Here is a 16,397-nt window from a genome sequence, read left to right as displayed (position 1 = left end):
TTAAAATTATTTTTGTTACATACTTTAATGCTTCACTGTGCTTCTAACTGTGACTTTTATGATATCGACTGTGGTAATGGAAGTTTATACAAACTCTGTGTCCTCAAAGTACACTCTGGATCCAATCCACAGGACTATAAAGAGCACAGGGACACCTGTGGAAAAACAGTGAACCGATGTCAGTGAGATATAATGAGAGATAGTTAAACTGTAATTACATCGACAGACAATGTGTGAACCTGTTTGAATATCAACTTTTCTAACATCTGCACTGATCTGTGCAGCAAAAACTACAAGTAAATGAGTTATTTTTGAAGTTTAATGTACTTTATATCTATAATATATGCAATATATGTTGGCTCATATTTTCCTGCTTATTAATTACACTCAGCAAGTAAAGTGGCAGCAAACATCTGCTATTGTGTGCAAGGACCCTTTTCATTTGTCGACACCTTGAGAAACCAACTCGAACACCGTTTTAAAAGACAGCCAAACTACAAAACGTGATGAATTACATTAGCAGCGATCGCCTCAGGGACGTAGACTTTAATTTGGTTTGTTTTCCTCCGGATGCCGCCGAGCCAGGAGAGTTTTTAGCTATTAAAAATAATAAGCTGAAGACGTTTGCTGACGGCAATCTGTCTTGTTTAATTTTTGTCCCTGAAGACTCCTGCAAAACTTTGCGGAAGCAAAGTAGGACCGTATATTAAAGTATAAATGTAGATAGCTATTTTAAACTGCTCTGCTTATTAGGTTTGAAATTGTTCATTCGATTTTGGAAGATGGAATATCTTCATGTTCCAGTGTCAGAATAAATACAAAGATTGACTGTTTTGTCCTTGAATTATTGTCATAAACCCAATGCCAGAATATGAATGACAGTGGTAGATGTGATATAAATAAATTACAAAAGTATTGGCTGTTCACATAAAAATTCTAGTATTTCAGGGAAGTAAATGTAAAAAAAATATATTAAACTCATAAACCCCTTATACATTTTTAATAGAGAACCCTCATTGTGGTAACATTTGTGGACTGAAAAATCAAGAAACCTCTTAAATCAATTGAAAAAAGGGTGTAATATCTACATTACAAGGCAGATCTTTTCCAAAATACAGAGTTATATATCAAACCATATGCAAATCAGATGGACTGGAGAATGCAAATCACTCAGTTCCATGATTTGTGCCATCAAAAAAGAACAGGAGAACAATCTCTGGTGCATAAAGTGATATCGATATTGGCATAAATACTCACATCTGTTTTCTAGGATTTTAAAAAAACTACTGGCTGCATTAACACAATAAACAGCAGTGTCTTGGCGCAAACCAATGCAGATTTGAGTGCACTTGCAAACTTTTCATTTTCTATTAAACTTTACTGACTTTAATTCAGACTTTGCATCTAAAAAACTTTTAAAAACTAAGTGCCTCAGTCTTCTTAAGCTGCCAGCTTCATTTTGTAATCCTTACAAAGCGAGGCTTAAGCGCTATGCTTTATATTTTACACACTGCAAGTGAAAATATCATGTAGGAGACTGTAATGCAAGTGTAGAATATCTACAATAGCTCTGCAGCTCTGCATGTTAAAGTTCTCACCCCATCCCAGCAGGCTGAAGCCCCAGAGGCATCGGCGGCTGTGATAGAAAGAGGAGAGCAGCAGGGAACTGAGGTAGAGCGCCTCCACCAGGAGCCAGAAAAAATTTGCCATTACACAGTAGTGACAGAAGACCACAGAGACCTTACAGGCAAACTGGACAGGAAGGAAAACAAGGGAGGAAGAAGAAGGACAGAGAGGAAAGTGTAAGGAGGAATTAGTGTGAGAGGAGGCGCAGCAGCTTGCATTAATATGGGAACAAGGGAATCTACTCAGGGGAGTTTCTTAATACGACCAAGAGCCTCTTGTCATGAGTGTGATTATCTTACTGTGGAGAGGGTGCAGTGGTTGGTGTCATCGCTGGAGAACAGAGTAGCATCCTTTATAAACACCGCCACCGATTTCAGGATGAAGGTAACAAACAGCTGGATGTGAATGAAGTTTCTTGCGCAGCGCAGTTTTCTGTTGAAAAGCAGGAAACAGATACATAATAAATATAAACTATAGGGTTACACCAAGCACAACACATGAAAAACAGAACAGAATAATTTTATATCTTAAGCATAGCTATAAAGTCTTGGTTTAAGTAGAATTTTTTACATTGGTAACATGTCCAAATGGTGTTTTTTATATAATAGAAGAGTGAAATAAACCATCAACACAATGCTTAAACATTTCCACCATTAAACTGAAGAATACTGATAACAGTTTTAAAAACACAGATTTAGACAACCAGAGTTTTATATGTAACAAACCAAAGAAATCAATCATGTCATCTCAGAAAGTGGGATTTTCCATGTCATTAAACCTCTACAGAATTGTTTTTTGGTTCCAGAACGCATTGCTAAGTGTTGTAGTTATTATTACAACTTGCCATTGAGTAGTGTAGAGTAGTTTTACAGCGTTTGAGCAGAGTGTAGTAGAGCTGGTGTGCTCAGTTGCAGCAACTAGCAGGAGGGTATGTGGAGGAGAGGCAGGGACATTCTAATGGGTGAAATTTAAGCCAGTTTAACATATAAAGGGATTATTTATGTGGGAACAAACTTTCAAACATAAGTTTCTAATACACAGAGATGAGTTTAAACAATAGCCAGAAAGGAAACTTTAACAAAAGAATAAAATCCTTCAAATTTTATATCGCATTAAGACCAAAAACCCATACATAAGAAAGATGGAAGTGATGGTGCTGATTGTGGTCACATTCATCAAATGATTTTGTGGCAATCAAACTCGATTCATCAAACAACCCACCAGCTGACAGGAGAAAAAAAATAACATTAATCAGTGGGTTTTGTGTTACTACTTGTTCCTAGTATCTTTAATCCAGTGAACCAAAGTTGGCTTTGTGAGTGAAAGGAGACCCTTGATGTTGTGTCAATCACTCAAAGCACTACAGGAAACGTTAGGCCCATTAATAGCAACTGATCATTACAACAGAGAAGTACTAGCTGGAGTTTTCTGGGTTTTCTTTTTTACTTTGAATGGAGTCATGTTGGTTGATTTTTATGTTTCTAGTTTTTATGCTAAACTAAGTTGATCTGCAAGTTCTTATGGCTTCATATTTCATGTACAAATTTGACACTGGGATCAGATTTATAATCTAAATATCAGCAAGAAATCTCAAACCACTTCTGTCTTTGATAAACACGACTGCATATTAACAAAAACATGCTGCAAAGTTGCAAACCCAGGACTGTGAGTGCCTTGAATGAATCTATTGTGTGTACAGTACAACAATGCTTTTTGTTATAGACTTAAACTAACTTTATTAATCCCCAGAGGGAAATTCAGTTCTTACAGCAGCTGGGTATTTAACAACAAGGGGGGTAGACAACAAGACAACACACAATATTAGGGGAGGGTATAAATTTAAGGTAAAATAAAATAAAAAAGAATAAGAAACAATCTAGAAAATATAATATATAAGACAATTTAACAAAATATACAAGAATATACAAGAGTGACACAGAAATATGCAAATGAACAGAATGTGCTTAGATATGCAAATGACATAAATAGGTGCAGATAAATTTACAGATATAATGATGTTAGAAGGTGAAATGTCCAGTATGCAAAGTATAAGTATAGTTTATATAAAGTGGTTTTCGTCACAAAGTCTGAACTGAAACTGAATATAGCTGATTACAAGTGGAAACCTCCTAGACGGAAAAAAATGAAACCAAAGTGCCAAAAACTGCAGTTCCTCTAACGGCCACTTGAGGCTGACTCCAAAAATGAGTCAATCCCCATAAACCTCCATGTTAAAATGTCCAACTTTACAGTAGAAATAAACATGTTTACAGTCTGGTATAAAAATGGTTTTGGTCTTTATAACTAATTTCCATGTTCTTGACAGCTGTGCGGACCTGATTTTTTTTATATAACTCACCTGTTTGAATTACATTAAGGTTTAAAATTATGCATTATTAAGGGTGTGGCTAATTTTAATCACCGGTGGGAACCTTTGTAGGACAGCCAGTGAGATAGAGGCAACTGTGAGGCCTCCCTCAGCTCCATCAATGCAATTTTTTTAATTAGCCGGGAGTTAGGTGGATTCTAGCAATGATTTTCAAGTTTACCAGACTGACCTTCAAAATCACTGTTTAAGAAATCCTTACGTGACGTCTTGGGGGATTTGTCCATCTTTATATACAGTCATTGACTGGATGTTGCTTATCTCATGTTTACCAAAATGCACTATTTCTAATCAAACACCTCTTTCCCAACAACCAGAACCTGTTTTATCTAATTTGTTCATACTGTACCTGAAGAGCAACAGGATCAGCACAGCAACAGCCAGAACCACTAGAGAGATGCTGTAGCCGATGGTGTATATCAGCTTTACTGTGGCAAAGTATGACTGTTCTGTCTGAAAGCAGGATAAGAAAGAAGTTTTTTTTTTATGAAAGGACACTATACAGAGATATCAAAGCTTTCAAAACACTGTCAGGGCTTCAAAATGAATGTAATGTCTCAAAATGACACCAAATTATAGGCAAGTCTGAGACTAAACTGCAGTGAAGCGATGAATGTGGAGGAACTGCAAGAAAGCTTTTTCCATATTTAAAAAAAAATCTTAGTCCAAAGGCAGGAAAACTGGATGAAGCAGATGACTGGGTCTACTTAAAGAACTATATGAAAAAGGTAATTAATTACAGTAACATCAGAACTTGTAACTTCAACTCAAGCGTTTAGAACATTTTAGAACATTTTCATAAAGAAAGAAAATATGCTCTATATATAGCACAAAAGTCAGTTTCCTCCAAAAACTATGATTGAGCATCTTTCTCTCTTCTTTGTGAAACAAGATAATTTCAGCTATTATCTGATTTTCAAATCTGGCACGTTTACATTTGAAAAGATATTTTCCACGCTCTCATAAGAATCTCAAAAAAGAATCTCAAAAGAAACAGAAAGCAGGAATTGGTATGATATTTTTCACTTCATTGCAGTCCCACAAGGGTCAAAAATTTTACAAGAACCTCCTGGAAAATGGTACATTTTTCTTTTCTAATTTAGCTTGTTGTGGGTGTTCATTTCTGCAGTGGAAACAGGTGAGTCATCCTGTTGTTTTTCTGTTGGTTGTCTCCTCGTTCCGGCTGCTTCTCCACCTGTTTCTAACTTTCTCTGTTGACCTCTTTGCTCTCAATCTGGAGTGTGCCATTCCTCGGCCTGACCTCTTTACCTGCCTCGCCCCGGCGACCCTCACCTCAGGAATGTCATCATCCACGTTGCAGGCGATGTGGTACGGCGGGAAGGGCCTCGACCAGCCTCCAGTGGTGCAGTTTCTGCTCACTGACCCTGAAAAGAAAAGGTCAAGAGATCAAGAAGTTAACATGGCCATGCAGGGTTTAGAATCCTGATCAAGAGAGGAATACATTCAGGTAAAAAGCTGTTCATTTTGCTTTTATTACTTTGGTTCAGACTGAAAAATCTCAACAGCTATTGGATGGATTGTCATGAAATTTAGTCTTGATAATATGTTCCAATTAGGATGAATCGCTTTGGTGACTTTTACATCTCAACTTCACCTGCAAAATTGTTATTGTACCCAACATCAACCCAATTTAATGGATCATCTTTTTTGTATACAGTACAACAACACTTTTTTTCATTCTATGCACCTCTGTGAGTTGCATCCTTAGTAATTTCTGAAGAAAAACTGAACATAACTGAGAGCAGATGGTAGCCTCCTGAACTGAAAATATAAACCAAAGTGCCAAAAACTGCAGTTCCCTGAAAAGCCACTTGAGACTGACTCAAAAAGTGAGTCAATACCCATAGACCGCCATGTTAAAATGTCCAGCTTTACAGCGGAAACAGATTTACAATCTGGTGCAAAAAACTGTTTCTGTCACTAATTTTCCCCATTCTTGACAACTGTACAAAGGTGAACTTTTATATAAGTCATTCATTAAAATTATATTAAGATTTAGAGTTATGCATTGTTAAAGGCGTGGCCACTTTGAATTACTAGTGTAAGCCTTTGCAGGACAATACATGATCAAGAGATGACTGGTGGCAGCTGCATTTACATCTAGGCTTCATCTGCAAAGTTGTTATTATACCTAATATCAGCCTAAATTCAATGAATCATCTTTTCTGTATACAGTACAATAACACCAATTTGGTCTATGAACCCCTGTGAGTTGCATCCTTCCTAAAGCCTGAACTTAAATTAAGCATAAAAAAGCATAAAATAAAACCAAAGTGCCAAAAATTGTGGTTCCTCGAATGGTCACTTAAGGCTGACTCCAAAAGTGAGTCAATCCCCACAGACCTCCATGCTAAAATGCCCAACTTTACAGCGGAAATAAACAGATTTACAGTCTGGTACCAAAAACTACTTTGATATCTTGACAACTGTACAAAGCTGTTTTTTTTATATAACTTGTTCATTAAAATTATATTAGGATTTAAAGTTTTACATTGTTAAGTGTGTGCCTTTGTAGGACAGTCCATGGCCCAGAGATGACTGGTGGCAGCTGCATTTACACCTCTGCTTATTCTTTAAAGTTGATATTATACCTAAAATCAGCCCAAATTTAAAGGATATAATGCAGTTCTTATTTTAAATCCATACACAATCAACTCCAGCATCATACAACCCTTATATGTTCCAGATGTTGCTCACAGTCTTCCCATCCGATCTGCATTTAATTCAAAGCCTCACTGTGCCTCTTAGTCTTGTTCAAACACTGTTATGCATGTACTTCTTGTTTGCTCATTTTCTAAAACACGACTGGTGCACACCCCCAAACCTGCTGACTTGTTTGTTAGAAGAAGCTTAATTGGATTGCAGTCTCCTGTGGCAATCTGGCAAAGAGGTCTGACTCGATTCCACAACACGAGGAAATTAATGAGTTACTAAGGAGGATAAGTAAATAAAAAAACACACTCTGTGAACTCACCAGGATCAGAAACACCCTTTGGTTTCAGTAGAATCATGATTAAGCTTAATAACAGTTCATTTTCATGTGGTTTAATAGTCACCTGTGCTGTTTTTGAAGAGGGAAAAGACGGCAGGACAAGCTCTGTGGACGGTTTCTCCGGTGACTGCATGAGGCCAGCAGGTGACTGCATCCCAGAATGGATGACAACCTTTTCAGCGAAGGTTAGGGAGAAGAAAGGAAAAAGATTTTACAAATCATAAACTATACACAAACTATACAATCTGAAACATACAGTTGAATTATATACTCATTTGGATCCAGTGTTGGTAAATGGTGTATATAATGAACATTTTTTCAAACCCAGAACACCCACTTGTGTACATAAAACAAAAATGAGGAAACACCGTAGCTCCCCAACCAAGACCTTTATCTTAGGTAGATTACGTACATAAATCCTTAAGTAACTGTCCTTAATGGTCTTGTCTGCAGATGCGTCTCAGTCATAGATCACCGACTGTGTTTTCATTCCCAGACAACTGATGATTTCCTGTGAAGCATTTGTTCCACCTTCAACTCTTATACTTAATGTGAACATTTGCAGTATATTTCATACCACAGTTACAGCCACTCTTGAATTTAAAAGAGCTGCTGCTGCTGCTGCTGCTGTAATGGTTTCAGAATGGTTGATTTGAAAAGGGAAAAAACCACACCTGTGCTTCTGTTTCCCTGCTCAGAAATGTACTGAAGGCAGCGACGCTCCTCTTTCTCCAGCTGAAATATGTATTCGCATTCAGGGTGCAGACTCGACAGAGCCTGGAGTGGGAAACAAGGCAAGAAGTTTGGATTAGGTTCGATTTTGTGGCCACTTACCATCTAATTGCATGAAAAAGCCGTGACACAACTACGAAACTAACACATGTCCGCTTTTGAAGGCTGTGACCCTTTTTGTTTTCTCACTTAAACTGTAAATCTTTGGTAAAATACACCTATCTATTCCAAGAGGGGTAGTGGAAGTTAATAATCAGTTGTTGCAATCTTGCAATCATGTCCTATAGAATGCATGAATACTAAATTACAGCACACAAAGATTACTCCCAAAACCGAAAAGCTTTTTGTTATACCCAGGAGTATGGAATCATCTTTTTTGTACAAAATAAAAGAACACTGTTTTGTTGCTCTATGGACCCCTATGAGTTGTATCCTTAGTGAAGTCAGAATTGAAATTGAATATAATTGAATCAAAGTGACAACCTCCTGGGCTGAAAAATAAAAGTAATAAGACCTGCAGTTTCTCTAACGGCCACTTGAGGCAGACTCAAAAAATGAGTCAATCCCCACAGACTTCCATGTAAAAATGTCCAATTTTACAGTGGAATCAAACACATTTGCAGTCTAGTACAATAACAATTTTAGTTTGTGTAACTAATTTCCCCATTCTTGACAAAGGCACCAATCTCATCTTTAAAATATAAATCAGCTATTTAAAGTATATTAAGGTTTAAAATTAAGCATTTGTAAGTCTGTGGCTGCTTTGAAAAATAGGTGGGTACATTTGAAGGACAGTCGATGGCCCAGAGGAAAAATGCATGAACTGCCTTAGTTCCTCTTTCTCCAGCTGAAATATGTATTCAGGGTCCAAATTAGACAGAGCCTAGAGGTAGTAAATAAGGCAGTAAAGTTTCATTAGATTTGATTTTGTGGCCACTTAACCCATCATTACATGAAAAAGCTGTGACACGTGCATGAAAAAAATGCATGTTGGTTTTTCAAAGGCAGTGACACATTTTGTTTTCTAACTAAAACTGCCAACTTTTGAAAAACACAAATATCCCTCTGGACTGAAAAATTAAGCCAAGGTGTCAGAAAAACTGGAGTTCCTCTAACGGCCACTTGAGGCAGATTCCAAAAGCGAGTCAGTCCCCACAGACCTCCCATGTTAAAATGTCCAACTTTACAGTGGAAATAAACACTTTTACATACTGGTACAAAAATCAGTTGTGTTCTCTACAACTAAGTTTTCCATTACCGACAACTATAGTAGTCCAAATTTGTATATAAACCAGTTATTTAAATTATTTTAAGGTTTAAAGTTGTGCATCATTAAGGGTCTTGCCACTCTGAATAATACATTGTGTACCTTTCTAGGACAGTCCATGGTACAGGACACAAGGCTAGAAAGTTCAATTAGGCTCAATTTTGTGGTCAGTTAACAACTAATTACATTATAAAGCTGTGACGTGCATGAAAATTGTGCATTCTGGTTTTTGAAAAGCAGTGACTTATTTTGTTTTTATTGCTCAACACAGGTATCTATCCCTAAAGGGACAGGGGAAATATAAAAATTCATCAAATTAGTTTGTCCCAAAGGTCACTGATGTTAATCTTGTTCTCTAACAACGCTGCGCTCCATCCATTTAGTCCCAATCAAAGATTCCTCCGTTAGTCTGCTCCTGCTCCCTCCAAAGAATAATTGGATTTGCATTTGACTTTGGCCTAACATTCATTTCAAACAAATAAGAAGATCTTGTTTCTGGGAAGGTAAAGGGCTGATGGAACGTAGATGTTGGTGCGAAGAGGGTCGATGGAAGGAATACAGCAAAAAGAGGATTGGAGTGTTGTGACTGTAAACTGTCGGTGTGCGCTGCAGTAATCTTAAATCCAAATGATTCCAAAAAGATACGAGAGATCAAAACTTCTGTAAGAATTCATGTGTTTTGCTCGGCATGCACTCATTACGCCACACAGAATATAGTTAGAGACTGAATATAACAGCAGATGTTTCTGATGGAATGAAAGTTGGAGAGAAGTGACTGTTCCCAAAGGAGGTTGTGTCTTGGTCACAGTCTCAAGGAAACTGAGCTGTGTGGATATGAATATGAAGAATGAGTAATGTCAGTTGATTGTGAGGATTTTCCACATGACAGGAATGCAGAAGAAGACAACTCAAAGGAAGAAATGGGTCGGAGCTGAGTTCAAAACCTCCACGGCTGATTTGTAGTCTGCCATCAGACTCTCCATTCAGCTTCATACTATTCATATTTCTACTCTTTTCCCCGCTACATTCTTCTACCTTTTACAATGACCATACATGGACAAATCAACAGCATGCATAAAAATACTGCAACTCTTGGTTTCAAGCAAAATATGTAATTCTATTATGTTCTATTGAATTAAACTTGTCACTAGAAATCTAAAACCCCAAAACTGGTTTAGAGGACTGGCTCCACCACTGAGGGCTGAATTCAAAAATGTCATTTATTTTATTATTTTATGAATGCTGCCAGTGAACTTAAGTCATCTAAATCTAAAGGTCAGAGCAGCAGACTGAGTCTCATTGTGTTACCAATGACAAGATATTGCATTTATCTGGTTGTTTTATTAAACCGCCCACTTCTTCTGGCATCTCATATCACCCACATTAAATCTCGAGGAATCATAGAGGGCAAGTCATCACTTACATAATGTCGAGAACACAGTCAACAGAATAAAAAGCCAACAATAAACAAGACAACAAAGAAGGAATACAATTACAAACAGACCCATTCAGGAGCAGTGCAGTCTGTTATGATGGATTTAAATTGATCAACAGGTGCAGTTGCACCAGGCTTCAGTGTCTGACGCACAATGTTCCAAGTTCCACAGTATTTCCCTTTGTCTGCATATGTTTAAGCAGAGTAAGAGCAAAGACAGTGCTGTGTTTAGCCTGAAAACCTGACTGGTGTGGATTTAATATGGAATTTAGTGATAAACTTTATCTTCCCCAGTACACTTTCACACCTCATCAAATTACAGCAACTGAAGCACTTGCTGGAAAAGTTTACTTTTAATTAATTACTATATTCCCCAGTTTATTATTGGACTTCAATAATACCAGAAACCTAACCCTGTTTTCCTATATTTACTTAGCAGCTCTGTGTAGCATTTGCTCTATCTATCTGTCTGTCTGTCTGTCTGTCTGTCTGTCTGTCTGTCTGTCTGTCTGTCTGTCTGTCTGTCTGTCTGTCTGTCTGTCTGTCTGTCTGTCTGTCTGTCTGTCTATCTATCTATCTATCTATCTATCTATCTATCTATCTATCTATCTATCTATCTATCTATCTATCTATCTATCTATCTATCTATCTATCTATCTATCTATCTATCTATCTCATGTAATCCTGTGCACTGATAATAATCTAATCCCACTTTATTCTAAATAAACTTCCTCATTGTAGGAACCTATAAAGAAATATACTTAAAGTCATTTATATTTAATCCTTAGTTGATCAAATGACATTCTGTCCACTTCCAATCAGCACTTCTTTTATCTTTAAAAGGCTGTAGATCCAGTTAACCGTTAACAGCTCAACAGACACCACCTCGATAAAGTCATCCATGTTACTGATACACTTCTGGCTCAGACTTCTGTCCTTGTTTCAGCTCATTTCCATCTCATTTAAAAAGACCTGAGGGGAAAACAAGTGTCTTTCTGACAAGATGCTACACATCTTAATGAAACAAACCCTCAGAAGATAAATTCCTCCGGGACCCCAGACGCCTCCTCTGAGGAGCCTCGATTTCCCCCCAAGTCACCGGCTTTCTGAGTGTTGTTCGATAGCCGGTTTGCGTGCTAAAAATACGTCCATTAAACATCCATATGAGTTTCTCTGTAGAGGAAACAACAACATCTGCAGCCGCACAACGGCACCAGGAGCAATTTCATGAAAAAAAAAAAAATTACGCTGGTGTTCAAAGAAAGAGCTGCATATGGGAATTTCACATTTCAAATCTTCTTTTTTCAACATTATGTTACATTACTGACTAGCATCACAAACAGGAATATAAATGAAAGATAGTTAAGGCAGAGACAAGAAATATTTGGCAAGTGGTTTCAAAATATTCCAACCGCAAGGGTTATAAGACATCTTTGATAAAAGCAGCATTTATGGCATCAAGCTGCTTCAGTTTATCATTTAGATGTCAAATAGAAAACAAAATGAATAATTCACAAGGTACAATTCTGACATTACAGAAGAATGGTTCTTTGTTTTGGGGATATTTAGACGACAATTACAATTAGACTTGGTGATACACTTTTTTTTAACACCACACGTTAAACAAATAGAATTGTTTTGATATTATTCTTCTGTGCAATGATTTTGAACTGAGTGAAGCCTGGCATTATCAAAAGAAACACAGAAATTTGACCTTTCTGGGCAAATCTGTGTTGATTTTCAGGGTTGTTGCACCAAAACTAAAGAGGGATTTCAAAATAGCCTCAAAAGCAGACAATAAAATGCCAGTAAAGTGAAAAAAGGGGGATTTATGAGTTTCTTCACAATTAAATCAAATAAAAAAATGAATTAAAAGACACAAATTACCTCAAATATTTCCACGACGGGTCAGTTTTATGTGTAGATATGACATCTAATCTTTTACCTCAGTCGGATTCTGTGCCACTCAGATGCTTTTTACCGAAGACAGTCTGCCTTTGAGATTTTCATCAAAGGCAAAAGCAGAGCATTTGAAGGATTTACAGTAGACACACACACACACACACACACACACACACACACACACACACACACACACACACACACACACACACACACACACACACACACACACACACACACACACACACACACACACACACACACACACACACACACACACACACACACACACACACACACACACACACACACACATCAATAATGGAATCCTTAGAAAAAAGCCAGTGTTTGTGTGGAATAAGAAACCAATTTAGCGACCTACAGAATAAACACTGCAAAGGAAACACAATCGTCTTTTGCACTTGGACACAAAAATGTTTGCCCCGATTTTCTTTAAGTGGGAGCAAATACATGAGCTCTCTGAGGGACTGACATGTTGGAAACAACCTGCACAAATCCCTTCCAGTCCTCTTTGTTCCTAATGCAATGCTAATAAACATGAGGGCTGTGCAATCTACCCGGCAGCTACTGATCTTCCTGTTCAAAGCTGAGCGAGGGGCATGTGGATTAATGGTTTACTTTGTCTCCTGCTGTGACATTAAATGCAGACAGCAGGAGTTTCTGGTTTAGTGTGCACAGGCTACTTCAAGGTGGGACAGTAGTGTTTTGTTTTGGGATTTTTTGTGTTGAATCGCTGAATTACTAGAGTTTGGGAATTTAAATTCATGGTGGAAAAATCTATGCACATGTAATTACAGGAGAACCTGCTCAAATAGAAATATGAGCTAAATGGGACACTGTATGTTTGTGGAACTTAATGCAAAGCCAAAGGTCCCTTCAGGCTGCCAGGTTAGAGTGCAGTCGACTGTAAAAATGCTCTCTGTGAGGTGAAGCCCATTATCCACTAACTACCCAAAAAGGGGCCATAGGATTGGACTCACTTTGCAGCTGTTGCCTTCTATTTTCAGCAGCAGATGAGGTGCACTTTTACGCCGCTGCCTCAGTAGCAGAGCACAAAAATATGAAAAAAAATGTTCATTTAATCAGAAGGAACTCAAACAAGGTCGGCGTCTGAAGTCAAGAGATAGGAATAGTTTGTCATTTTTGGAAATACTTTTATTTACCTTCTTGCCAGGAGTTAGATGAGCATGAAGCTGCAGCCAGGAAACCATTTGCTTATCTTAGCATAAAGAGTGGAGGATAGACAGTCTGGAACAGTCAGGTTTCTGGCAAACAGTTGGAGATAATCTTTGGCAATGTTGTCACAAGGTCATATTTTCACATGCAAATTAGATGTGTGGACTTCTGGCTAACTTTGTGAAAAGCTTCATACATTAGTTACATCCACTTTATCCTTCAGATACTGGTCAACCGCTAATCAATACAAAATCACTGTTTAATCTAACATGAATTATTTGAGCCTGTGGGAGGAAACCAGAGTGTCCAGAGAACAGCTGACACAAACCACAGCTTTTAAGTTGCGAGGCAACAGCTAATGCTAATAACTGCACCACCAAAGTAAAAGCATCATAAAGAATCACTCCCAAGACTTTGTAACAACAATATAAACTATGAATTTGCTGTAAACCTGCCAAAGGGTTTACATAAACTGAGCTAAAAGTCCCCCACAAGCTTGCCACAATTTGAATATGCACATAAAAACATGATCTTGCTGCAAATATGTGGCAGCATTACCAAAGGTTAACAACAGCTGTCTGTTGGAAATCTGGAGGACAAATATCATCATTTCCAGAAATGTCATTTATTGCAAACATGAACTGACTTATTATTCACTAAAGACTGCTAAAGGTTGAGGTCTAATGGCAAACTGTAGTAATAAATCACTGGTTAACATCTTTACCAGCAGTTTCAAACTTCTCATTACTGCCAAAATGCAAAGTAAAAGCACCATTTTAAAAAAAAATCACTTTTGAGATAGTATAAAAGCTATTTAAAGTATGAATTTGCTGCAATTTTGCTGCACACCTGCCAAGTTTACATAAAGTGAAGATGAAGGTCACCACAAATTTGCCTCAAATCGAATTTTCTGCAAATTTATGGCAGCATGGCAACTAACAACTGTCTGCCAGAAACCTTAAAGAAACTATAATACTACCGTTACTGCCAGAAATATAATCGATTTGCCACTAATGACAAACGTTACCAGAAAACTACAAGTACTGGTATCCTGTGGTGTAAACCACTGGTGAACATGTTGACCAGTAGTGGCAAACACATCTTTAATGCCAGAATATAGCTGGAAGGTTACCATAGAAAACTTGTGGCAACATTTGTTGGCAAACTAATGTTGTCACTGCATCTCACCCACAAATTTGCTGCAAACTTGCCAAAAATGTTACATTAAGTGAGCAGAAGTCCACGGCCATGAGTCGAATCTGCATATGAAAATATGAGTTCTGCTGCAAATCTGTGGCAGGATTGCCAAAGATTAACTAACAACTACCTGTCAGGAACGTTAAACAAACTATAAATACTACTAGAAAGTGTACTGGGGAAGATACTACTAGGTATTGCTAGAAATGCAATCTATCTATCTATCGTTTTGACTGCATCTGCAGTCTTCTTCAGAGCTTCTTCAGATGCTCTGAAGAAGGCTGCAGATGCAGTCAAAACATGTCAGCAAGGTAAAACCATACTTTCCGATTGAGCTGTCGGTTTAAAAGTAACGCTATTTTATAGTAAGAAATGACAAAATGAACATAATCCAACTATTGTTGGCAAGCACTGCAAATCACCCACAAATTTGCTGCAAATCTGCCACAAACATCTGGCTCTGTAAGGGTTTAAATACAGATGTGAGAGTGGCTTCAGTCTTCTTATCTAACTTTTGACTAGAAGGCAAAATAACCATATTTCCCAAAATGTCAAACTATTTATTTAAATGATGCAGCATCAAACGACAACTGAGCAGTGAGCAGATTTAGCTCTAATGATGAATAACATCCACAGCCATATATAAAAAAAAAAATTCATTCAGCCAATTTTCATCTTTTTTATGCTCTCTGTGTTTTGTTTTTTTCTCAGCTGCTGGTTAAAGTGCAACATTTCAATCATACCCTAACATTCAGCGGACTGAAAACCTGCCGTATGATATTGTCGTATCGGTGTTGTTTGTTGTGATTATGTTCCCTTTTGAAACGCGTGTTTTATGGGTGGTTCATTATGATGCTCTGCAGTCCTGAGCAGTGACAGAATGAGGAGGGGAACCCGGTGATGAGTGTCTGCCCTGTTCTTGTTCTCTCTCCGATATGCTGATCATCAAACCACCCATTTGCCTGCTTCACATAGGCTGCTTCTATTCCGTTATGGAAATTAGTGAGGTGGATGTGTTATAATAGCTCCATAAAGCGGCTGATTAAAAAAGAGAAAAGGCTGTTGTGAGTGTCGGATTTGAATGTGAAAACATGTGTAGGATTTGTTGGCTGTCATGCTTCTTCACAGTTGACTGGACAAAGAAAATTAGACACCGTGGACAATAAATAATGTGATATTCTAATATATAATAGCTACAATATTGGCAAAGAAATCCTCCAGTTTTTTTTCACTTTACTGATTTCAATTAAAAGCTGATTCAGGAGGTAATATGAGTGTGTGCAGGAGTGGAAAAACTTCCAGATTTTCAAATACATATTTCCTGCATTCTTTTGCATATATATATATATATATATATATATATATATATATATATATATAGAGAGAGAGAGAGAGAGAGAGAGAGAGAGAGAGAGAGAGAGAGAGAGAGAGAGAGATAAAACAGACATTTGAATGAATCATTATTTAATTAATAATTATTGCCATCACAAATAAACAAACAAGTAATTCAGTCCATGCTTAATCTGAACACACATGTACACATCTGGTGCATATTTATAGATTTCTTTAGAATATTTAATAAAATGCAAATTTGAACAAAAAGAAATAGTCTTCTTTGAAAATCAGAGAGATAAACAGAATC

General features: G+C 37.4%; 1 protein-coding gene across 2 annotated transcripts in view; it reads right to left on the bottom strand.

Moving 5' to 3' along the window:
• The window catches only part of ghrhrl (growth hormone releasing hormone receptor, like), a 30,847-nt gene that overhangs the window by 13,083 nt on the left and 1,367 nt on the right, over positions 1-16,397 (bottom strand). For both annotated transcript variants that reach the window (XM_023293442.3, XM_055018786.1), the window contains exons 2-8: positions 7,700-7,802; positions 7,090-7,197; positions 5,306-5,397; positions 4,362-4,465; positions 1,926-2,058; positions 1,599-1,752; positions 95-155 (exon numbers count right to left, since the gene is read on the bottom strand). In XM_023293442.3, the coding sequence (XP_023149210.2) occupies positions 95-155; positions 1,599-1,752; positions 1,926-2,058; positions 4,362-4,465; positions 5,306-5,397; positions 7,090-7,197; positions 7,700-7,802 (755 nt within the window). The remainder of the gene's footprint in view (positions 1-94; positions 156-1,598; positions 1,753-1,925; positions 2,059-4,361; positions 4,466-5,305; positions 5,398-7,089; positions 7,198-7,699; positions 7,803-16,397) is intronic.

This window comes from Amphiprion ocellaris, chromosome 2 (genome assembly GCF_022539595.1).
Source record: "Amphiprion ocellaris isolate individual 3 ecotype Okinawa chromosome 2, ASM2253959v1, whole genome shotgun sequence".
NCBI classification, from domain to species: Eukaryota; Metazoa; Chordata; class Actinopteri; family Pomacentridae; genus Amphiprion; species Amphiprion ocellaris.
Note: the sequence above shows the minus strand (reverse complement) of the source record. Positions and strands in the feature narration are given on the sequence as shown.